The 16,762-nt window shown below is 40.5% G+C and overlaps 2 protein-coding genes and 1 long non-coding RNA gene across 5 annotated transcripts; 1 reads left to right on the top strand and 2 right to left on the bottom strand.

Moving 5' to 3' along the window:
* The first annotated feature begins 4,141 nt into the window (after positions 1–4,141).
* On the top strand, positions 4,142–10,233 carry LOC308316326 (uncharacterized protein). Of its 3 annotated transcripts, none has more exons than XM_080764880.1 (8): positions 4,142–4,528; positions 4,957–4,992; positions 5,099–5,410; positions 5,571–5,879; positions 6,856–7,170; positions 7,979–8,128; positions 8,280–8,358; positions 8,777–10,233. In XM_080764880.1, exons 1-7 carry the CDS (start codon positions 4,495–4,497, stop codon positions 8,321–8,323), a joined length of 1,200 nt encoding a protein of 399 aa, XP_080621006.1. In that variant the 5' UTR covers positions 4,142–4,494; the 3' UTR covers positions 8,324–8,358; positions 8,777–10,233. The 3 variants fall into 3 exon arrangements, with proteins under 3 accessions (XP_080621006.1, XP_080621007.1, XP_080621008.1); XM_080764881.1 differs by having other exon boundaries at positions 8,760–10,233; XM_080764882.1 differs by lacking the exons at positions 8,280–8,358; positions 8,777–10,233 and having other exon boundaries at positions 6,856–7,175; positions 7,979–8,124.
* Positions 10,234–10,348: 115 nt separating this feature from the next.
* On the bottom strand, positions 10,349–14,876 carry LOC308316327 (uncharacterized protein). Its single transcript, XM_080764883.1, has 7 exons — positions 14,271–14,876; positions 13,781–13,879; positions 13,206–13,243; positions 13,080–13,105; positions 12,927–12,983; positions 12,762–12,815; positions 10,349–11,134 (listed from the first exon to the last, which is right to left on the bottom strand). Exons 1-7 carry the CDS (start codon positions 14,353–14,355, stop codon positions 10,909–10,911), a joined length of 585 nt encoding a protein of 194 aa, XP_080621009.1. The 5' UTR covers positions 14,356–14,876; the 3' UTR covers positions 10,349–10,908.
* A 48-nt stretch (positions 14,877–14,924) lies between these two features.
* On the bottom strand, positions 14,925–15,442 carry LOC308316362. The gene is made up of 3 exons (XR_013964156.1): positions 15,381–15,442; positions 15,185–15,286; positions 14,925–15,060 (listed from the first exon to the last, which is right to left on the bottom strand). It is a non-coding gene; the product is annotated as an uncharacterized lncRNA (long non-coding RNA).
* Positions 15,443–16,762: the final 1,320 nt, after the last annotated feature.

Here is a 16,762-nt window from a genome sequence, read left to right as displayed (position 1 = left end):
CAGGTCAAGTATTCAAGAGTAAAACACTCCATAATCATCCTATGCCAACTAGTTTTAGTATGAGCTTTGTCACTTATCCAAGACATATTTTATGCAGCATATTTATGTAAGGATGCAGTGCTAGCAACAATAGTTGCATCTTGAATCGATGACCCAGAGGGCCAGAGTCAAAGACTTCATATGTATCACCACACCCTGGGGGCTAGATTTTGAAGGTGCGTTTTACCTATTACAGTAATATGAGCTGGGGGCGTGAGGTATGTCATATTGCAATTTTAAGCATGTTAAGAAGCGCTTTCGACACCCCGTGGAGTGCGCAAAACGGCCTTGAATTAGTCATGGGAGTGTTTAAGGCGTGTTTGAGAGTTACCCAATCAACATGTCCGTACTATTTTCTTTACCAGTCAGCTGATGTCACATACGGAATGCGCACTTTGGGGATCGTTATTATTACATTTCTTCAGGCTGGCACCATAGAAGACATGACATATGACTTTGTCACATTTGGGTTAATTATTCCTATTGCACTGCATGCTGTCACCTTTATGCCTCAAAATAAGTTGTTTCTATTGAGAAACACCAGTAAAATTATATTTTAATTTAAATTATAATTATATTATATTTGAAATGAGTAATGAGTTGAATGCGTGGTGCGTATGCCCGTGATGGTATGGTCTTCGCTCGTAGCATTTTATTGAAGAAGACTTGGATCGAGTGTGATACAGCGTATGAAAGCAAACCTCTCAAGGATTATGGAGATGTTTTTATTTATTTTTAAGGTTGAGAAATGAAATAATTATGGTCGTTTCTAATCTCAACCTTTCAAAAAGAATGGATGCGTCTTTTGCTGGCTGTTGCCATGTCTCATAGAAACAAGTAAATAGGTCTATAAAAATAATCCCAAAATAAGCGCATTATAACAGGGGTCTGTAACCTATTTTAAATGAAGTGCCATGTTTTTATTTTCTAGATAGTGAGTCTGCTATATCCAGATTAATTTTAATGACACCACATTAAAATAAAAAACATATTTTGATTGTCCACAAATATAAAGTCCATCTTTTTAAATATTTTCTTGCACATTGTTATAATGATCATTATATATCCGCCTGCAGTCAGAGTTCATAGTTTTAATGAATGAATGTGATTCATTGTGAGCTGGTAGATCTGCTATTTTCAAAAGTAACATTTTAATTACATTTTTGTATTAGCCGTCCTTAAGTTGGGCAAATGCATTAATCTGGGGATCCTTGACATGGGAATGTGCTGTGTGAGGATCACTGGTTTAAACAACATTAGGAGAAACCTTTAGAAACAAGAAAAGCAACCACAACTACCAATATTTACAAGCAACTTTACAGAAAAAGAAGCCGCTTATAATAAACAGACTTGGCAACACTCCAGCAGCGTCCCAGAGCCGCTCAAGTGTAAAATCAAACAGTGCTTTAAATTCTTTTTGCGTTTATGAGGTGCCTAGACCCACGTCTAATCGTTATGCGCAGGTCAAGGGGCTTAATAGCAAATTGCGCAAAGCGAAAATAATTAACATATGGACACTCCCACAATGCTAAAATATTCAGCAACGTCGTATTCCATATGTGTGTGCGTTCAACACGGGACGATAAGGCTTTCATAATACGATTGTGCGCAGAGCGAGGCCAATTTATGTATTACCACATGGTAAAACGCACCTTCAAAATCCAGCCCCCTATGTCTTGCATATCTGTGTGTGTAGATCTCTACCGAGACTCTACCGAGACTTTACATTTTTTTTTGTCAAATATGTTTTTATTGAACAGATTATAAATTATTACAAACATTATGATATGAAATACTTTTATGAGACTTTACATTTAAGGCACATAGACGATAGCTGTGGGTTCATATAGTCTTCTATTAGGAGATATTTGCAATCAGTACAGGATTTTATACTCCTGCAGTCTATCACGATTGCACACAGACTTTTCTTTATAATTTACAGTATTTTATGCACAATATTTGTCCTCATATCAATCCATCCATCCACCCACTTCACCTACCTATACCTACCTATACTGTACCTACCTATGCTTTTGTTTTCAAACAAAACATTCGCCCTTTCAACCCTCGTGGGCCAATAAACATGTCTACCTTAGAAGTGGTAAAGTGTACATTTTCTGTGATCTTGTTAAAATGCTGTGAGTGATTTATTTTGCAATAATTCTGCAATGTGGCTTTATTTGAGTATTTCCCCAAATAGCTGAACTTTTAGTTTATTCCTGACTGAGGTTTGTGAGTGACCTCTGTCTGTAGTAAGGAGAATTTATTTTCTCTCTACCACACAATAATGACATAAGAGGCAATGATACAGTTTACAAGGATAAAAACCCATAGTTTTGTCAAAATAAGAACAGGCATGTTCCCTTTACGGTCAGCAAAGTAGGAGAAGGGACACATCCGGCCTGATATAATCAGATATAATTATTAATAATATATATTAATAGATATAATAATAGTAACATCATAGCTTTCACAGCCATTGTGATGACCTCAGTGTGTCTTATTTCATCATACTATTTACAAAAAAAATGTAAAAAAAAAACCTAAACTCTCATATTCTTCCCTCAACTATTTTACGTGATAATATTGACTGTAGTAAAAATACATTGTTATATACTGCAGTATAAGATATTATAGGCCTACAATGATATTGATATAATATACACATAATACAATACAAGTCTTATTGATTGAATTTATTTATTTCACAGTATGCAGAATGGGTACATTTCAAACGAAAGTACAAAAACTGTTACTTTGTGGACGATCCATGATTAAGCATTACACTTATTTACAACATGGTCCACCATTTTAATTTAGAGACATACAAATATACACTTCTATAAAATCATCTAGGAAATCATATAAAGAAATTAAAAACGGGAAATACATGTACAGTATGGGGAGAAAGGGGTGGGGGGGGGGGGGAAACGCAGACTTAATTTATAGGGGCCAGTTTTGAATTGCAGCTGTCCATAGTTGCTCTTTGAGAGCATTTTATAAATAAATAAATGTATTCCCCTGTTTGAGCCAAATCTGGGTATGCACGCGTGCATGCAGTTCAGAATCTGAACTGAATTGTTTGTTCCTGTTAGGCAACAACTTTGTTGCACCTGCCTTCACTCCTCGTGGTCATATAGCTGAATGGGTATAGGGAGGCCATCTGGAAATGTCAAAATGTCCCTGGGCAAGACCCTTAACCCCTAACTACTGTATTAATAGCACCTACTGTTAGGATGGGTCAAATGCAGAGGTACAGTGTGTGCTTAGTGTGATCTTAATGTACTTATAGACAAAAATATTCCATTCCCCTTCCACATCGGTTTACATAGTTTTTTCTCATGGCAGCACAAATACTTAACAAAATCTTCAAAGAAACATCAGGAAATGTGCATAAATACTAAACAAATTAAATAAAAATAATAATAACAACAAAAAAACACATTACATACAGTTAAATCTGTTTACATTGTTGACTGCATGTGGGAGAGGTGTTTACCCAGTGTGCATTTGTTTTGCAGCAGTGTCAGAATTCTGGCATCTAGAATTCTTTAAAGGTCGCTGCAATGGCTCTATCACTGCTGTCAATGTGTCCAATTCTGGGCCTTACTTCCTTAATGTTAACGAAGTCCACAGTACAACACCAGAGGGAGTGCAACGAACCATGTGTTTTAAGTGTCTATTTAGTCTATAAATGTTTTGATGAATTGAACAAGGTGGACCCTCTTGTAAACAAGTGTAATGCTTAATTGGGTCGTCCACTCACAGTTAACAGTCTTTGGATTGAGTTTGTGCTTGAAATGTACTGTAATTCTGCAAACTGTTAATACATATTTCAATCAATCAATCAAAAACCCAGACCCACCCCTGACCTTAGAAGTCATTTAAGGCTATGGACCAGAGCTACCCTGACCTTTAATGGTCACCTTTGACGCGTCGCGTCCTAGGCTATTGCTTTATGTGCATTTGCATTACTGTAAATACACTAGAGACGATTAAATCCCCAACACATACTGTAAGTCACTTTGTAATCTAATTTTACCTGTCCTCGTTAAAATAGGGGGACGGCCGAACACGATGACGTCACTGCGACGCACCCGGAGGCATGTTGATAGTTTACTTTTTCAGCGCGATGCTGCTGGATGATGCCTGGATCCATCCATCATGAGCTTCCTTGGGCTGTGTGGCAGCCGCTACTTTAGAGCATTATAGCGCGTGGATTCATTCCATCCATTCTCGCTAAAACTGTCTATGATGCCAGATATTAGATCGGCTGGTTAGCTGGAGCAGCAGAGCTGTTAGCCGTGTTAGCCAGCTAGTACGGAAGCTAATGTGTTTTGCATTATAACCGTATAACGTTATTTGAGAAAACCCGCATTGGGCAGCTGTCATCATTATCATCAGTGATCGTGATCATCATCCCACCCATCCTGCGGTCTAATGGAAGGGTGAAAGATGCTGAGGATTCTCCACATCCTTTCAGTATTAGGTAAGAGCTTGGCTGGGTGGTTAGCTATAAGTTCGCTCTTGAGCTGTTCTGATTACGCAATGCCCGTCCCCGTCTATTACATGCTGTAGCGTCGTTTAACGTGACACCGACGCGACATGCACTCACGAGTCACATACCATAGGAAAGGGCATGCATATGTAAACAGAACTTTATTTACAGACAGTCCCACACACAACTGTACATTCAAATTTCCATCCACGTAAGGTCCAGCCAGGGACTACAGATTGCATTCGATGTTTTCTGTAGCCAATTCTGGGACAGTTACTGAACTGTCCATTGTCTCTGCTATATAAACACAATAATGTAATAGTGAGAAAGGACTGTATTAACAAATGAATGTCATTTAATTATACATGACCGCATGATAACATTGCTATTTTTCTTCTGACCTTCCCAATCACCTATAGGTTTTGTCCTGTGGGATGGAATCGATGCTTCTGGTGGTAAGGAAATTGGAATTCTACATACATTTTACAAACATGTACAATATCTATACCCAGTCATTTCTGCCCTGTCCTGCTTCTGAGAGTCATGTTCTCTGGTCGGCAGACGGCGTGCGTGTCAGACTGGTGAATGGGGACGAGTGCTCGGGCAGAGTTGAGGTACTCAAGCACTACCAGTGGGGGACAGTTTGTGACCGTGGATGGAACTTGGTGGATGCTGACGTGGCGTGCCGAGAGCTGGGCTGTGGTCTGGCCGAGTCTGCCCTTCAGCATGCGGCATTCGGTCCGGGCAGTGGGGTGATCTGGCTGTGGCATACGCTGTGTTCCGGACACGAGACCAGTCTGACAAACTGTGCCACCGTCCTCCACAGTGAACACCACTGCACCCACAGGAACGATGCAGGAGTTATATGCTCGGGTGAGTGCTCCCGATTGCTTTGATATTCATAAGAATGATGACCATGATATGGGACTTAATATATTGTATTGTTTGTTTTGAACTCATTCGATGCAACGCACAACACAGAATCAAAATAAATTCAGACAGTGTTCTGTATTTAACCTGGATCTGCTTCCAGGTCCTCTCTTGTTACCCTCCCTCTCCCTTCTGACGCCCAACACCGTGTTCGAACGCGGGGAGTCTGTTCGCTTCAGCTGCACTGTCCCACAGGGTCGGCACCTGAGTGACTTCCACCTGTACAAGCACAGTGTGTCCACGCCACTGGTGACTCAGAGAGTGGACCAGAGCCAGACCAGAGTGGAGCTGACGCTATCTGAACTGGAGACTTCCCACCAGGGCAGCTACAGTTGTCTGTACAGGATCAAGGGCAGCTTGCCATCTCAGTTGCTCAGCTCTCCTCCTAGCAACTCCATCAACATCACTGTGGGTGAGTCATTTCTGCACTGTAGCTAGCTCTGGTCCATAGCTCTAATGCGTGCCTTAGAGCTATGTTACTTTCAACTTCCGCCGCTCGCATGAATGCAGACCAGCCTCTACTCTTTAGTGTAAATAAAAAGAACGTTTTTGCTACTCACCAAAACAAAGGCGGGTTGTGTCAATAGAAAGACTACTTTCCTTAGTGGAAGCACTCTGAGCCCCCCACCACACGTATAAACTGTACTTTTTGGCCAAAAAGGGATTTTGTTTCCACCGAAAAAAAAACTTTTTTAGTTACTCCGCTGCGCCCTCTACTGATATTGCCCAGAGAACTGCCTCATAGAGGATATTTTTCCTCCGGTGAAAAAATATCCCTTTTTGGCCAAAAAGTACCGTTTATACGTGTGGTGGGGGGCTCAGAGTGCGTCCACTAAGGAAAGTAGGCTTTCTATTGACACAACCCGTGTTTGTATTGGTGAGTAGGTCAAACGTTCGTGAGATTTCCACTAAAGAGGAGAGGCTGGTCTGATTTCGATTTGTGATTTAATAGGGAAAGTCCCATAGCCTTAATGCAGGAAAGAAATTCGCAGAATCGAAGCATTAATGCTATGGACCAGAGCTACACTGTAGCCTACTATGTAAGGGTGAGAACATATGGTTCCATTGGTGTGTGGAATAAAAATGGGCCAGCTAATTGCAGAATATTTCAATACAGAAACATTTTGAAACTTCCACTACATTATTTAACTTGCCAGAATACCTTGTATATTATAAATTTGAATTGGGATAGAATTCTGCCAATCACTTATCACGTATGGTCCAAATGATGGCCTCTTGTCTTAACCTTAAATTAAGTTTATTGTCACATCACAACTTTTCATCAGGTATTAAATAGTGGGTGAAATCACTTTGTGCAAGCGTGCCACAAACTCCAGTTACATTTTCTGAACTGAACAGACTAACAAACTCCACTCTCCTGCTCACAGTGGATCTCCTGACTCCCCAGCATTGGTACAACACATCAACTGAGGCCCCGGCTGGCTCTGTCATCAAGGGGCATAGCTTCAACATCACCTGCACCAGCCAGCAACAATACCCTGGAGGCTCCTTCCAGCTCCGCCTCATTCGCTCCAATGGCACTGTTCGCCAGTCCCTGCCCGCCCTCACACCCTCTGTCACGTTCACCTTCGCCAGTGCCCAGAGCTCCAATGAGGGCTACTACTACTGCCAGTACCGGGTCCAGTTAGGGGGACGTACTTTTGTCTCCAGACAGAGCCAGCCCCTGCCTATATCCATCAGAGGTGAGGTACTTACAGAGAGCTTACCATACTTAATGCAGTTGATATTTACAAAAGAATGTGCGCAAAATATAGTTCCTGGACATTACTGTTAAACAAGCTATTGACACATTCTTGTGGTGGACAAGATTTACTTACAGTAAATCTCAGAGGGTAGATAATCAAATGAATTATCCACTTAAAGCTTACTTGACCGGATTCCCAAGGACTCTATAACTTGGCCCCCTCCCATAATAGCTTATTTGTTATTTCATATTAATGTCTGTGTTCTATGTTAATCCATTTAATGCAGGCTGTTTTCTCCATCAAGAATGGTAGTGATGGACAGTAGTGTAATGTCTGATGTTAAAAGTAAAAATATTTAGGATGACCGTTGAGCCGATTCTACTCTGGCTCCGAGACATGGACACTTTCAAAGAAACTAGAGAATTCGGTTGGATGGCACTTACACCCGCCGTCTAATGAGAGCGCAACATGTCTTGGAAGAGCCACCCATCGACTAATCTAATATACGGCAACCTTCCCCGTGTTTCTTCACTAGTCCGATCCAGAAGAACACAGTTTGCCGGCCACGGCTACAGAGCTGATAATGAGGTTATATCTTCCCTTCTTCTCTGGAGTCCTGCCTCAAAGCAGACCAGAGGTAGAAAACCGTTCCTTGATGTCATCGCTAGGGACACATCAGTAAGCAGGAACTGGGGATGGCAATGAAGGACCGGAAAGTCTGGCGTGGCATTGTGGAATCCATGATCTCAAAAACGGTCAAAAAATTATGATGATGATGTAATGTCTGTGGTTTTCCTCACCTCAGACCCAGACCCAGTGTTGAGTCCCATGGTGGTGAGCTGGTTGGTGTCTGGTCTGATATTTGTGGTAGCTCTTATCGTCATCATCATCATAGCCATAGTGCTGTGCAAGAAGGAGAAGAAGCCTTCTGAACTTGAGAGGGAGACCAGAACCTGTAAGTTATTAATCATTCGTTGTAGTGTCATAGTTTCCATTTGAAAATGTGCTATTTTTTACTTAGAAATTAGGCTTAACCTACATAAGTCGAGTTAACTTTTAGCTCTCCTTCAGCATTGACTGAATTCAAGGTTTGGTTTATTCTACAGGTGTGGATAACACTTACGTTGCCTTATCCATTAATAAGATTTGATGGGGATGTGCAGACCACACTGGAGACACCTAAAGGTATGGCATTGTTTACGTTTATTCATAGTAGCACATAGTATCCATGTGAATACCAAACGAGTCGCCCCTTTACCAACTTGCCCCGGGCGTACAGCCGGCGGAACTGCGCAGCCTGGTATTCCTAAAGTAACCTAAGTAAATTATGCTTAAACGGTTAAACCTAACCTTATTCCTAAACTTAACCCCAGTAAAACTAACCCTGAACTTATTTCTAACCTTATTCTCAGTAAAACAAAATAAAGAATATAAGAACCGCGGCACCGAGTGGTCGGCGTGAGGTCGGCGGAAAGGAATCGAGGGGCGAGATACCATCCATGCATGCTCCACTGAATGATGTTGTATTTGAGTATTGTATGTATTGTGTATTGTGTATTGTGCAGAAGTAGCTCATTGCAGTGTAGACTTGTGTTAATTTCAGCTTAAGAACCAAGCTGCCAGCGAGGATGACCCTCTGGAAACAGCGGTCACTGACAGCCCTTCTTGGCTTGGTAAGGAAGGAGACCATGTTCCAAAGAACCAAACAGCTTTGTCTGTAAATGTTGGAAATGGCAACGGCACAAGTTGGAACAAGACCTTTCAAGGACAGTCCAGATAAGGCACAACTCTTTGCTGACCTCTAACGTAAACACTAACCTTCTTCGCCTCTTCATACTACTGTACGTTTCAGTACTGGCAAAGACTGGATCTGATGATTATTCTTAGTATTATGCACTGTATTATCTTCAAGATCCTAACTCTACCTAGAGCTACACAAGACTATGGGTTGGAGTCACCATTGGACATGCTGGACTTCAGATTCACTCAGGCTTGGCTACTACTAGAACCCCAGATGTAGGGGCTAAAAAATACTATTGGTACAAAAAGCTTGACTGTGAAACGTGTTCCTCAGGTCACTGTGTATAGACTATGTATACAATTTCTTTTTAAAATGATTACCAGGTAACACTGTAATGGCGGGCGCCACTAGCTTATTATGTCCTTGCTTCCATTGATAAATTATCCTTAAAGGATTAGGTGTTTTATACTTTTTAGTAGCCCTTCCATGCATTTTTGCAGTCATTGGCAGTTTGTTATTAAACATGTAAGTGTATTACACTCCGTTAAACGGAGATCCTTTCCATTACCAACGGTTGGTTTGCTTTGGAAAATGGCACGTTCATTGTAATTGATGTTTTTCTTTTTCATTTTTGTACAGCTAGTTTAAATTTGTTTAAATTTAGACCTACCGATGAATAGCTTTTATAGATAATGTAGAAAGTGGTTTACATCAATTGGCTGCCCTTCCTGTGAATTAAACGGAATGGAATAACTGGTATTCTCACTCAAGTTTGTATACAGTACCAAGTGATCGATGTGATCTTACTTAGAAACCAAGCCCTGATAAAACAACAGAGAAGAGGGTGAGTACATGATCAATATAACTTACATAAAAAAATTGCACCTAGTGGCTAGAGTGTACTCTTGTGTATGAAGAACATTTTTCCTGTCAGTTTACTGTATTTCCCTAATGTATAGGCCTGCAGTATTTCTTGTATAAAAGTTTTTTTGGTGCAGCATTGTGGATGGTGATTGGAACACGTGATACTGACTAGTTTCACATGCGGTGACATGACAGGGTATGCTTTGGGGGTAGCTAGTTTTACAGGGTATAAAAACGCTGCCTTTCTACAAGGACGGGCCTGCTGTAAAGATGTCAGGTCTGACTGCTACTGCTCTCATTGACATTATGGTGTGGCTGATATGCTGCTTGCGTGGAGTACCAAATAAATGCTGATGCTTGGGCTTTTGAAAGTCTTTGTATTTGCCTCGTCACTAAACATTCCCAAAAGTGTCGTCCATGAATGGTTAGAGGGGCCGCCTGCCTGGGAAACAGAAGGCCCCCAGTTCACGTATCGACCTATGTGTTAAGTGTCCCTGAGCAATACACTTTTAACGCCTAACTTCACCCTGGGTCAAGTTAGGGTGCACCTAATTTTCATCAGACAAACAGTATTAATCAATTTTAATTCATTATTTAATAAACAACAACAACACAAAATTTGTAAGATTATACAAAGAGTGATCTGAGGAACAATGAAAACACTAGGCTCAAATACTGTATGCATATGGTACGGCAAAAAAAAATACTGTAATCAACTATTGAATTATTCCTCCCAAATAAAATCTAAAAAGTATCTAATATAAATGTTAAGGCACTTTTGTAGGTGAACGACCCATCATCATCCACATGTAATTTCACTGGACATATTGTGTCAGGTTGTGGGTCATCCGGCTTCCCTGCCTGAAGTAACTCGTTGAGCCACTGCCCACTAGGCACACTCAGTCACTAATTCCGCTTTGTTCTTTAGAGATTTTGCCATGTTAACAAATTGTAACCGACGGCGAACACCAGTATAAGATTATATGAATAACACTAAAATCATCAGTCAATAACCTGTCATTGCATCGCTGCTGTATACAACAATTATTAAACGCATGCATTATTTACACAGAAGTGCTGTCACATATAAAGATGAACAACAAAATACCCAACACACTAAAACATTTAAATCAATCAATTCGTTTGAAAGGTTCACTATATGATGCCTCCATGTTGGAGAACACGTAGTAGAGAAAAGCCGCCACTGCCAAGAAGACCACAAACTGAATCCACCGAGGGATCAGACTGGACTCACGGGGCGACTCTGCAGTGTCCTTGGTAGTAGATTTCATTACTGGTGTTGAACAGGAGATGTTTCTGTATGTGGCTGGTGGTGGTGTATCATAGAGGTGGCGCCTAAAAACGGGAGGTAAAGGAAACATCATAGATGACCGAGCTGCTATTCCAAAACCAAAATAGTGCATAACTAGAAAAAGTGCCCCTCGGGGCACAGGTCTCCACCAGGCCAGGTCAGTTTGTGGCCTACAGGTGGCGCTATTATAGGCCAATGTGAAAAGGGTGCCATTTGTTCTTGGCAAGTGGATGATTTGAGGCATTTTGTTCCAAAAATTTGTTTTGCAAAAATCCACCTGTTGGTGGCGCTATAACAGGCCAATGTGAAAAGGGTGGGATATATTCCATTAAATTGCATGCCGAGTTCATGATTTGAGGCTTTTCGTTCAAAACGGGCCTGCATACTTTTCCCCCCTTTGGTAGTTTTCAGAGAAGCCCGGGAAGTGCAAGCAGCCAGACCAGAGAAGAGCTAAGCAGTCGAAGAGATCGAGAACTGCAGGAGTCCATCTTTTACTGTATATGGAGAGGGAGGAGTTCTCCATCTTTTGCCGCCGTGGGCGGCGTTTGAGGCCGATGTGGGGGTGACACCTATGAACTGGGTAAGCCAATCTGAGTATCCATTGGAAAAGACTAGATCAAAGCTAACCTCTTTGTTAATTACAATAGACTTATCCCGCTACCAAACATGACAGGTCAAAGAGAGTCAGTAATCATAGAAATGTAATTTACTGGAGAATCATCACATTTAAAACGTCAGTTAAGATATTACTGCAGTACAGTAGTAAACACCATGACAATGACATTCTCAGATCACAGAATATAATAGCATAAGCAGTTTACTTTTAATCCTCATTATTTGTTCTCCCCTTGTGCTTTGGTTAGGGCCAATACTGTGGACGCATCAACATGTTGTAAAGTTTACAACATGTTTAACAGGAAAGTCTGGGTGGTCCCTCTCCTTTCCCCTCAGTTTACATTGTAAAAGGCACTATCTAGATTTGTTGTCTCTTTAAGTTGACTTATAAGGAGCCTTGCATGGGCCTTTTACAATTGGTCAGTGTCCGGCCAGAGTGCAGGGACTAAAGGCTCATACATAGTCTGGATTTTCGGTGGTTAGGTGACCACCGAACTACAACATGACGTCACGAGCCGCGGTGAAGAGCAAACTACCGCCACCGCTCCAGCCCTTCTCTCTGTTTTTATTCACCACCACTCAACGTTATTTCAGCTCCGGTGGTCAGCTCACCACCGGAGCGGTGGTCACCTCACCACCGAAAATCCAGACTATGAATAGGCCTTCAGGATTTACTTATCTTAATGACATCTTTGTCATTGTCCATTTTGAAGAGGACAGGTCGGTTTTGATATATACTATCGATTCCCATATATCCCGTTACATCGCTACAATGCCCTACTTCATACAAGTGTTGCACAAAAGTAGTGAAAACAGCAGATCTACACATGACGTGTCGCGTTGTGATGACCTTGTAGATCGGCTATTTTCCCAATAAAATACAAAAGGAACAGTTTTGGATATAAAAGGTTTCCACCTAACAGCAGTGAATTATTTAACACAACATAAGAGTTGTTGTTTTTAGTAGGGTTAACGTCTCCAGAACCAGACTGTATTGTGGAACCAAATGTATTGTGTATACAGTACAAGTCGGACTGCCTTAATTGTTACACTTACTCATCGACATAATCCCTTCCACCGTATTCAGACCTTGAGCTGGAATAGGATCTCCTGTTTGGAAGAGAAGTATATAATATATAAGTATAAGAATGTTTTTATACTGCTGATTCATTTAGTGAAAAACAATGATTGTACCAATCATGACTTGATAAAAGGACTTACTCATCGTCAAACTCCCTCTCAGTGTATTGCGGTCCAGGTCTTGACCTCATGTAAGGTCTGTGTGGATAAATGTGTTTATTTTTAAATATTTTTAATAACAAATTAAATATCAATAATAAATGTGAACCATAGGATTAAATTGGGAGAACTCACCTGTTTTCCAAACCGTCATTTCTAACCTGCAAAATTGGCAATATTTGAATGAACATTGAACTATTCATTTAGTCATATGTTATTACACCATGCATATTCATAGAGAGCTAATTCATAGATACTTACTGTAGGTAACTTATATGTGACATAGGTGACTTCCTCTTCTGAAATGAGAAAAAATTGAAAATAAGGTCAAACGTGGAATTAAATGTTCATGTTATTGTTCAACAGGTATGACTACGTTCTAAATTAATTTCGCTCCTATGCCACCAAAATGTGGAATCTGCCCTACTAACGGTCATTAAGACATGTGAATCCCTTGACTCCTTCAAAACCACTCTCAAAAGGCACCTACAGATGGCTGCAATTCGAAACTGGCCCCCATAAAATCTGATTCCCCCACCCACCCCTTTTTTCGCTCACTGTATGTTTTATTTTCCCTTTTTACATCCTTTGATGATGATTTCCTGTTTTTTGGCTATATAGAAGTGTATATTTGTATGTCTCTAAATGTTATGATGAATTGAACAAGGTGGACCCTTTTGTAAACGAGTGTAGTGCTTTATTGGATCGTCCACTCACAGTTAACAGTTTTTTGTATTGAGGTGTGCTTGAAATGTACTGTAATTCTGCAAACTGTTCATAAATACTTCAATCAATCAATTGTAAAGTTATAATCGTCATGACATGTATGTACTCACCCTCTTCTCTGTAGTATGTTTTATCAGGGCTTGGTTTGGCTTTTTTCTCTTTGGTCAAGGCTTCTCTCAGCTTCTTTTCATACAGACTTCTGGTACTGACTATAAAGGAGTGTGACATATGCAATAATGTATTTAACTGAATAACGTGATCTTGTTGTAACTCACTATAGTTCTGGAAAAAGTTGGGTCTTTTGGTTAAAGTTTAATACAAAAATACAATGTTAAAAGGATTGAACCCAAAAAAGGAGGCTTGTTTCTACTGGCCTGGGGTCCTGTCTGTGTAATGAATTAATTGAAGCATGTGACAGACAAATATACAACTACTACTATGCAAAACATCATGTAAACTAGTAATAATCAAAAAGAAAAATATGTACAGTAAAGGCGTCCGGGCTGCGGCTTACTTTAAATAGCCAAATTTGCCTAATGTTCACGTTAATTGAGCGCTAAATTTAAGAACAAGACTTAAATTCCAAATCTACCAACTCACCGACCACAGGACCGTGTTTTATGCCATAATCGTCAAGCATGTGGCGTATTTCTTCATCGGACTTGCTACTCAACGAGGAGGACATGGTTTGGAGATTTAGGTTTGACGTCTGTTTTTGAAGCTAAAACAGCTATGTTGTTCAAATTGTTAACGGCTTCGTAAAGACAACAACATTGACAGAAACCGCCCACTGCAACAGATCGGTGGTGTTCGTTTTGTAGAACAACGGAACGTTAATGTGACGGTCGGTCAGAGATTAGGGATTAAAACCAAACGCTCCCTACGTCTGTTTACCGTATTTTAAATACATTTCCGCTTCCGCTTGGATGGACTGGTTTTTGGATGGATGCTGAGCATAGAGATGGTGAGCAGCGTCACCTGCTGGCAACAAGACTGCAACTGTTAATATTTAACATTAGACACAAATTACATCATAATAATAATCTAAGTGAGACCTTTATTATGAAAAATGCGTGTTTTTGTACTGTAGATTGTATATATTTAATTCACAAATCAGAATCGGCTTCACATCACAGTTTTACACGTACAAAAGTGGGTGAAATTAGCTTTTTGTGCATATTTCCCATATAGTTTCCCATCCCATTACCAAATTTGCCCCCAATACGATTAATACATTACAATGTTTTTATTTATTTATTATTAGAAAAAAATAAGCTAAGGCAAGTTAGCTAAGCCAGTCTAGTTGATTGTTGTTGGCCCACCAGAACATCAATAGCCCCATCAGTACCACCAAGCCCATTTGCAGTATCAACTTGAGTATGCCAAGACACTGCAGTAAAAATGACAGAGAAGTTGAAGGCATTGGTAGGCATCTGTCATTTGGTGAGTGAAAAGGTTAGTTTGAAAAACAATGATTTGCATACTGTAGCATCAGCCAATGACAATTAACACACCTTGGTTGTTCTGTTGAGAGTTTGCACGTTTTCCGGTAAGAGGTGTGGGGAATAAGGGACATTGTTCATTGTCAATGCTTCAGAATCGGGCTCCATCAGCTCCTGAAAGAAGCAAAACAGTTATGTAGGTGTGTGTGTGCGTACGAGTGTTCACAATTCACAGTATAGACTATTCACATTGCCATGATGTACTTACCGTATCTGTTTGTCCAGAGCTCTGCAGGTCTTCCCCTTCTGTGGAACTACCAGGTGACTCTCTACCACTGCTGATGAGTTGGAAACACATTTGACCGTATGTATGGCAATTCATCTTTCATTAATAAAGGAAATGACTGGCTTCCTACGTACAGTACTTACCTGTCTGAGTCATAGTGAATGACCTCAGACAATGGCTCAGAGCAAAACTGAACTTTTATTTTCCGCCCTATAAAACCATTAAAAAATATATATATATATACTCTGCAGCATTTAATATAATTATGTAAAAGCATACAAGAGTTGGAAAATATTAGTCGAACTCTCTTCAATTTTATTATCTCATGAAAATGTTCATTGTTTCTCTACTACACTCACACCACTTTAGGCCTACCTGTGGAATTCGCCCCTTCACTGTCATTGTAGAAATTGTAGAAAGCATTAATTCTCTCCTGCTCCTGTTCCCAGTTCCTCTCTTGTTCATACTCATCATCTCTAAACTCTCCTGACTCTGTGATTCTCAAGGCCTCATATGCATCGTTGAAAAAAAAGCCATCGTCCACAGACTCTTGGTTGGGAGAGTGCATGGTTGTGTGAGTGTTATCCTTGAGCTCCTCCTGTGAAGAAATCACAGGTGACCATGGTGACGTTTCTTCTTTTTCTGCATCTCTATTTCTAAGAAGTTCAAAGGTCGATGCGACCGTATCCAAATAAATGTCCAAACCGGCTGCATCTGTAGCAGCAAATTCACCAGAGATGCCCCCCCAGACAAGCACAGCTGTGCTTTCACCTTGAAGGTGAACATCATCCTTTGGTTGATTATAGTTTTTGGAATCATGGTAATTGCATTCAGTGTTCTCCCCATAACCTTTCATCACTTGGACATCATCATCACCATAACTGTAGCTGTCACACTCAGACAGAAGTTGATGCCCCATAATGCTGTAATCTTCACTGTTATGTTCATGCTGAGAACCACAGTCAAATGTTTCACCTGACGTCAGAGATGTTGTTTTTATTGTTTGAATTATTGTCTGCTCTTCAGTATAGGTGTTATCCTTTGTTTTAGGCATTAGGTGCAGATATCCCATCTCCAGTTTCATTCTCTGCCAAATATTTGTCACTCTCTATTCCTCCCACATTGTCTATTTCTCCAGCCGGCAAACCTAGAGACATGATTCTTGCCAAATCAGCATTTATTCCTGTCCATCCAGCATCCGGATCCTGGTCTTTCCTCTCAGCACTTAGAACCGATATAATCTCTGTCAAAGATTGTCCTTTTTTGCTCAATCCACTCTCAGAAGTATATGGCAGTACGTGCAATTTGCTTTCTTCGTTATACCCTCCATATACTCACATGAGAAGTCGGAGAGGTAATCTGCA

This window comes from Protomyctophum bolini, assembly GCF_963924005.1.
Source record: "Protomyctophum bolini genome assembly, chromosome: 5".
Taxonomy (NCBI): Eukaryota; Metazoa; Chordata; class Actinopteri; order Myctophiformes; family Myctophidae; genus Protomyctophum; species Protomyctophum bolini.
This window is presented reverse-complemented; position numbering and strand designations above follow the sequence as displayed.

Coding starts and splice junctions, on each gene's coding strand:
- LOC308316327 (XM_080764883.1), bottom strand. CDS start 14,355: ATGTCCTCCTCGTTGAGTAGCAAGTCCGATGAAGAAATACGCCACATG. Junction 13,880..14,270: donor AAAACACGGTCCTGTGGTCG/GTGAGTTGGTAG, acceptor ACTCCTTTATAG/TCAGTACCAGAAGTCTGTAT. Junction 12,984..13,079: donor AATGACGGTTTGGAAAACAG/GTGAGTTCTCCC, acceptor TTATCCACACAG/ACCTTACATGAGGTCAAGAC.
- LOC308316326 (XM_080764880.1), top strand. CDS start 4,495: ATGCTGAGGATTCTCCACATCCTTTCAGTATTAG. Junction 5,880..6,855: donor CTCCATCAACATCACTGTGG/GTGAGTCATTTC, acceptor TCCTGCTCACAG/TGGATCTCCTGACTCCCCAG. Junction 8,129..8,279: donor TGAGAGGGAGACCAGAACCT/GTAAGTTATTAA, acceptor TTTATTCTACAG/GTGTGGATAACACTTACGTT.